The sequence below is a fragment of the Ruditapes philippinarum genome, unplaced genomic scaffold (genome assembly GCF_026571515.1).
Source record: "Ruditapes philippinarum isolate M1 unplaced genomic scaffold, ASM2657151v2 ctg777_1_1_1_1, whole genome shotgun sequence".
Classification (NCBI taxonomy): Eukaryota; Metazoa; Mollusca; class Bivalvia; order Venerida; family Veneridae; genus Ruditapes; species Ruditapes philippinarum.
In genome coordinates this window covers 217,231-225,397 of record NW_026854029.1, presented here as the reverse complement: position 1 = coordinate 225,397, position 8,167 = coordinate 217,231, and the positions used below count along the sequence as shown (strand labels likewise).

Here is an 8,167-nt window from a genome sequence, read left to right as displayed (position 1 = left end):
GTCTGAGATTTAATATTTTTGAAAGTTTGTTTACTAATCTTCAAAAAATGAGCGGATGACAAAGTGTATTTCTATGCCCAATTTAAATACCCGTATAATGTAACTATAAGAAAATTAAAGGTAAGTAGCCATGTTGGTCATAAATTTAACCGATTTGTTATCCCCTTTGAATATCTTCCAATATTTTAACATTCTGTTTATTTATAGATAAACATAACAACAAGTAGACACAGTATTGTATAGCATTTTTTGTGATTGAGAGGATAAAGCTTACTTTCGAATTAGTTTACGTTGAAATGTTTTCTATCAAAATTCAAATTTGAAAGGATTTTCATTGCTTTCATTGTTGTATAAAGATTGATTTTCATAAATTCAAAATGGAGGTATCAGGCCGTAAGGAATGGGACGATATACATTCAACAGATAACCAAGGGAGACAATGTCGAAATCTTTGCCAGCCTTGTGAGTGTGACGGTGATACAATAGAAGCGGAGGCATTCTGTGAAACTTGTAATGAGTTCATCTGTTTTCCATGTTTGAAGGCTCATCGTAAATTTGCTATAAGTAAGAACCACGTGATCAAGTCAAAGAATGAAATGCCAATATCAAGGGAAAAACAAAAAGACCCATGTTCGGAGCTGTGTTCAGTCCATTATACTGAAATAATAAAGTTCTATTGTGAAGACCATAATTCTGTAGGATGCGGAGATTGTATGATCCTGAGTCACAAAACGTGTTCTGTTAAACTCGTCAATGATGTCTCCGACAGCTACAATACCAGAGAGGAACTCGTGCAAATCAGGAAAAAGATGGCAACCCTTCTGCGTAGAATTTCATCTTACCAAGATGATATTGTAGATGGCATAAAGACTGCTGATGAAATGAGAGAAAGAATTATGAAAGAAATTGGCATTTTCCGACAAGAGATTAACGAATATTTGGATAATGCTGAGGCAGATCTGATGAAGCGAATAGATCAGCTGACATCAAAGCAAGTGTCTAAGCTTGGCCATATGCAAAAAGAATTTGAGTCTATGGATACTGAGATGAGAGAATGTCAAGACAAAATAACTAAAAATTCAGACAAGATTAATCAATTGTTTGTAATAGCAAAACTTGCTCATAAGAAGATTGAAGCCAGCCAGATTTCAACCGAGCAGCTAGCATTTAAATGTGAGATTGAAATATTTGACTTTGAAAGGTCTTGGGAATTAGATAAACTTTTAAAAGGCAAACTTCCCATTGGTGTTATCAATGAGGAAAAACGGAAATTTTGTACACACAGCAAAAAGAGCCTCAAAGATGTTCAAACAACGCTGTTAAAGAGTCTAAATGTCAGGTCTGTAGACGACAAAACGGATTGCTACATATCAGGAATGGCATTAATTTCCTGTGATGAACTCATGCTTGTTGATTTTACAAATTATTGTCTCAAACTTTTAAACGTAGAAGAGAATGAAATAACATGTAGATTTAAAACAAATGGTCAACCATGGGACGTAACTTCCATCAATGCAGGATTATTCGCAGTAACTCTAGTCACAACAGGTGAAATACTCTTCATAAATACATCGAATGGTATTTCAAAAAGTAACAGTATTAAGGTCAGAAATAACTGTAGAGGAATCGACTACAGTAACGGAGTTCTTTTTGTACCTTTCGACTATCCAGCATGCGGACAGCTACTTGACATGAAAGGGAAAGTAATGAAAGAGTTTGATATCGCGAAACATTGTCAATATCCTCATTATATAGCTTCGTGTAACGACGACAACAAAACCTACATTGTGTTCGATTACTTTAAAACTGCCCTTGTTGAGTTTACTGTTGATGTGAATGTGAAGGATAAAGTAACGAGCAGTGATATAAAATCACCAAGACAACTTGTTATGACTCATGATGGAGCGATTATTGTTTGTTGTAGTGGTATCCAGTGATAGACTTAACATGGTTAAACCAAATACAAGAGAGGTGCCTTCTATTGTTGTGAAAAATGTCAAAAGTCCAATGTGCTTCGCGATATCTGATCAACAGACGAAGATGTATGGAACAGAATTAATGCATTTATTCCATCTTGCTTTATGATATCGGAACTTACATTATGCTTGCTTCTATACTTCTTTATGACAATGAAAACCTGCGTTTTGCTGAATTCAATCATGCCTTATGATTACTGAATGCACTTTCATGTAATTGCAACCTTGTGTGTTCCCTACTAAACCATCAAACTCACATATTTTAATATGCTATATGTTTAATTGCATCTTTTTTTAAGGACAACGTATTATGTTTGGTGTTTAAGATAACATTCTTTATAACCATATGTAACATGGTAGTTGTATCTTTAATTTGCTATAAATCTGCCACTTATATTGTCGACATTATGTCAAATAAACTATTCATTTTGATCAATAATTGGCGAATTTGATGCGTCTTAGCATTCATATGCTTCAATATATTCACTGATTATAAATATAATGCAATACATGATCACTGCGCATCGACAACGAAGATGACAACGATAGCGATATTATAGTCGCATGTGACAGTACGCACTAAGCAGTTGGCAGTAAGCATAATGCGAGTTGCAATAATTTGTGTTCATATTATGACAGCAGGTGTCGCTTTGTCGGTACATCCCGTTATTTTCCGGATGATCCCGTATTTTGGCACGTGGAGTAAACAAAGCTACGTCCACTTTATATAGGGGCGTATACAGAACAGTGTTAGTTGGGGACTGACATGTAAATTTACTGAAAAACAAGCGAACACGATGCGACAGACGAAAAGTGCGTGTTTTTGAAGATTCCGCCAGCATGCGGAAAAAAAGTTATATATGTCTCTAATAACTCATCCTACAAGTGGCAACTCACCTCTTATACAATTGTTTACACTTCTTTTTGAGCGTGTGTGATAAGTGAAATTGAATTTTATCAAACTTAAGGTGGCACAAAGGTGACATGTGTGTGTTTTTATTTATCTTGTGCGCACGAGATACTATGTCGTGGCCACGGGTTACTAAGTCGTGACCACGAGATAGTTAAGTCGTGGGAACGAGATAATATGTTGTGGCCACGAGTTACTAAGTTGTGGCCACGAGATAATTAAGTCGTGGGAACGAGATAAGTAAGTCGTTCCCACGACTTAATTATCTGGTCGTGGGAACGAGATAAGTAAGTCGTTCCCACGACTTAATTATCTCGTGGCCACGAGATAAATAAGTCGTTGGAACAAGTTACTATGTCGTGGCCACGAGAAAGTTTAGTCGTGGCCACGAGAAAGTTTAGTCGTGGCCACGAGAAAGTTAATTCGTGCGAACGAGATAAATAACCAATCAAATTACACTATTTATATGAATTTTCCTAACAAGAATGCCCCTACTTCACTTGCCCGTAAAAGTGCCATTTATACAAGTTATTGATTGGTCAAAGATTTAGCGTCATTGTGACCCTGATTTCTGACCAAATTGCCTGAAAATTATTAGGTGTCATCTACTGATCTTTTTAGGTTATATAAACTACGGCTTATTCTTTCTAAATCATTCATCAGACAAGGATTTTACATGAAGTGTCATGTTTATCTGACTTGTGACCTCATACATCCTTATAGGATATCTACTGTCCATGGGCAATGTTCCTTCCCAATAAAATAAACCAGGACTAAGTCCCTCTCAAGTTAAGGTATGAACAATGTTAACAGGCCTTTGTACGTACAAAATGACCAATTCTTTCATAGAATTGTCCCAACAAAGGGCTATAACTTAGTCAAAATTAATGTCTGATTTATGGGCCTTATGATCCTAAAGATGTATTAAGTTCAAAGTGAACATTTCAATATTTTCAAAAGTAGTATAGGGGTCTCTTTAGCGTCACGTCTGCGCATGCGCGGCGGCCATATTGGATTTTTTATTTAGAATGACATCATTGTTCTATTTTGAGAATGTGATCATCCGTCTATTTTTAGAAATCTATTTTTAATCTCCCGGAAGTATACGGAGCTGACTCGTATACACGATTTAGGGCTTGAATCGCGGACATTGAGGGTCAGGTCCTCGGCCCTAGACGGAGAGATAATTACCATTATGACAGATAAAAGAAATGTTTGTAAATAGATACGTACTTAACATTTTAATTTATAAAAAATAGTTTTTTAATAGGTTCAAAATAATATTGATACAAATATAACTCGTTTACTTACCTACATTTAGTAAGGAAATGACTGTCATAGCGTAACGTTCTTGTAGACTGCGCATGATCTATTTTTAGTCGCGGTATTTCACAACCACCAGGAGCTATTTCATCAGCCCCCACGCGGGTGTCAATGAAAGAAAAAGGCATTAAGTACAGTCGCCGCTCAGTCTAGATTCACAATACCTAGCGGCACTATGTTGAACAAAAACCCTTTATCCTTCGTTACTAAATATAACTTTTTATTAATCACAAAAAGAATCTATTATCCTTTCAAACGCAGCGACCGTCAAGTACAGTCGCCACTTAGTCTAGATTTACAATACCTAGCGGAACTATGTTGAACAAAAACCCTTTATCCTTCGTTACTAAATATAGCTTTTCATTAATCACAAAAGATTAATAGAATTGACGGACCTTTTCTGTTACGGTTGATAAAACCGGAGGGGATGAATTAATTGAAATATGGACCAATGAAGATGGTTTTTTTTACAACGCATCAATTATACAGATTCTGCCGAACTAAGGCGTGTTTGGTATCAAATGAAACGTCTTAAGCCGCTCTTTATGAATACGGACTAAAATCGAAATTAAAATCACTCATGCGTAAAAATCATTAAAATAACTAAAATAAGCTTACCCCAGTCTTTACTCCTTGCCTATCAAACTATTTATGACAAGTTACTATAGCCTATCGTTAAACGGTCCAGTTACGACAGGTTTAAAACCGGTATTGCTATTTTTGATTAGCCAATGAAATTGAAGAACGAGGTTTTAAAACCATTTTTTTAAAGTTCATAAAACCCTTAGATTTATATGCCGTTTGAAAGATCTCTGCCAGTAGATACAGAAAATGTATTATTATATAGATCTATCTTTTACTGTTTCTGAGATAGGAGAGTTTCAATATGGCAGACAAAATCACTCATGCGGAAAAACGCGCATAACTTTTTCGTTTATGAACGAAACATAGTCATGTTTGTTATCAAATTGAAGGTCTTGACGAGTACATTCTGACGCTGGCGATAGTAAAGTTCATACTGGAAGTCAAAATCACTCATGCGTAAAAAAATATATATTTTGGTTTACTAGAGCAACCGAATCCGATATGATTTTTTAATTGTTGACTACCAATTGAAAGAACAGTTCATTACCTTTAATGTACACCCATTGTCGATTCGATTTTTAGGCGTTCTCGAGTTATGGCCCTTTATCGATTTTTAAACTATTTTTTCAAAGTCCATAAAACCCTTAGATTTATTATACCGTTTGAAAGATCTCTGCGAGTAGATACAGAAAATGTATTATTATATGGATCTATCTCTTACCGTTTTTGAGATAGGAGAGTTTGAATATGACAGACAAAATCACTCATGCATATAAATACGTATAACTTTTTTTTGTTACTGGACATAACATAGGCATGTTGCATATCAAACGAAAGGTCTTGACAAATGCTACGAGCTCGTACTGTTAAACCGAGAGTGAAATCACTCATGCGTAAAAAAACATTAAAAATAACTAAAATAAGCTTACCCCAGTCTTTACTCCTCGCCTATTAAACTATTTATGACAATTTACGACAGGTTAAAACCGGTATTGCTATTTTTGATCAGCCAATGAAATTGAAAAACGATGACGTCTAACAATAGACAGCCTCGTTTTTGAACCCACTCTTTTTCATTAACCAATGAAAAGTGGAGAAGGATAACTGGATAAATTTTGACTATAAAAAAACGCCTTTTTTTTGTCTTTTATGCAACACTTTACGATATCGATTTTCAAGATATTTGTTTCATTTGATAGACCTTACCAAATGCTTCAAAATAAACCCTAGGTTCTCGATTCGATTTTAAGCCGTTCTCGAGTTATGGCCCTTTAGCGATTTTTAAACCAATTTTTTAAAGTCCCATAAAACCGTGAAATGTATATATACCGTTTGAAAGATCTCTACGAGTAGATACAGAAAATGTATTATTATATGGATCTATCTCTTACCGTTTCTGAGATAGGAGAGTTTGAATATGGCAGACAAAATCACTCATGCGGAAAAACGCGCATAACTTTTTCGTTTATGAACGAAACATAGTCTTGTTTGGTATCAAATTGAAGGTCTTGACGAGTACATTTTACTTACGTCGATCAAACCGGATGTTAAAGTCACTCGTGCGTGAAATTCATTTATTCTCCCCAACCAACGGACCGATCTTATCAATACCTGTATCGAACGAAAAAAAAAGTTATTACTCACTAAATTCAGAAAATGGCTATATTTTTTGTATCGCTGACTCGGATAGGACATGAGATATGAAGTAAAATCACTCAAGCGTAAAATGTGATTGACGCCTTCCTTAGTCAACATAACTCGGTCATGTTTTGGTAATCGTACGAAATGTTTTCAGGTGCTCTTTATGAATACGGACTAAAAATCACTAGTACATAAAACGCTCCTATTTCTATTAAACATTCTTCATTGAAAATACTGTACTTGAAATATAAACTCAACTTTACTGCCGTAATGATGTTTACTCTTTGACGTCCAATCACCAAATGACTGAAGTCACCAAGCTGCGATACATTATGCGCATGCGCTGATCTAAATTTAGAAATGACATTGTCCAATCTAACACAGCAGTTGGTCTTTTCTTACGGACTGAATGTAACCAATCAGACAGAAGATTTATTTGACCAATGATTTTGGTCACGTGATTATTTATAACATAAATAGATGAATAACGTCATGCCAAAATATAGCAGCCAATCAGATTTTAATACGTGTGTATAAAAAAAGAATGTTTTTCTGCGTATATTTTTATCACTGGAAACAGGATTTGTCATCTATTACCACATCTATTACCACCACCACCGGCCACACCACCACCACCACACCGCCGCCGCCGCCGCCGCCGCCACCGCCGCCGCCACCGCCGCCGCCGCCGCCGCCACCGCCGCCGCCGCCGCCGCCGCAGCCATAACTCGAGAACGGCTAAAAAATTCGAATCGAGAAACCTAGGGTTTATTTTGAAGCATTCTGTCAGGTCTATCATTTTGATGCGTTGTAAAAAATAAACCATCTTCATTGGTCCATTATTTCAATTAATTCATCCCCTCCGGTTTATCAACCGTAACAGAAAAGGTCCGTCAATTCTATTAATCTTTTGTGATTAATGAAAAGCTATATTTAGTAACGAAGGATAAAGGGTTTTTGTTCAACATAGTTCCGCTAGGTATTGTAAATCTAGACTAAGTGGCGACTGTACTTGACGGTCGCTGCGTTTGAAAGGATAATATAATAAATTCTTTTTGTGATTAATAAAAAGTTATATTTAGTAACGAAGGATAAAAGGGTTTTTGTTCAACATAGTGCCGCTAGGTATTGTGAATCTAGACTGAGCGGCGACTGTACTTAATGCCTTTTTCTTTCATTGACACCCGCGTGGGGCTGATGAAATAGCTCCTGGTGGTTGTGAAATACCGCGACTAAAAATAGATCATTGCGCAGTCTACAAGAACGTTACGCTATGACAGTCATTTCCTTACTAAATGTAGGTAAGTAAACGAGTTATATTTGTATCAATATTATTTTGAACCTATTAAAAAACTCATTTTTTTAAATTTAAAATGTTAAGTACGTATCTATTTACAAACATTTCTTTTATCTGTCATAATGGTAATTATCTCTCCGTCTAGGGCCGAGGACCTGACCCTCAATGTCCGCGATTCAAGCCCTAAATCGTGTATACGAGTCAGCTCCGTATACTTCCGGGAGATTAAAAATAGATTTCTAAAAATAGACGGATGATCACATTCTCAAAATAGAACAATGATGTCATTCTAAATAAAAAATCCAATATGGCCGCCGCGCATGCGCAGACGTGACGCCAAACCGACCCCTATACTACTTTCAAAGATTAATGTTGCACGTAAATCTTTAAACAGAAATTTTCTAAGTTTAAAAAATCATGGTGTAATCTGATTGG

At 35.9% G+C, this 8,167-nt stretch overlaps 1 protein-coding gene across 1 annotated transcript; it reads left to right on the top strand.

Moving 5' to 3' along the window:
• The first annotated feature begins 359 nt into the window (after window positions 1–359).
• LOC132738710 (uncharacterized) lies at window positions 360–1,937 on the top strand. Its single transcript, XM_060726302.1, has one exon. The coding sequence runs from the start codon at window positions 378–380 to the stop codon at window positions 1,935–1,937; it is 1,560 nt and encodes a 519-aa protein (XP_060582285.1). The 5' UTR covers window positions 360–377.
• The last annotated feature ends 6,230 nt before the right edge of the window (window positions 1,938–8,167 follow it).

Bases quoted from the DNA above. Each gene is read 5' to 3' on its own strand.
- LOC132738710 (XM_060726302.1), top strand. From the start codon at position 378: ATGGAGGTATCAGGCCGTAAGGAATGGGACGATATACATTCAACAGAT.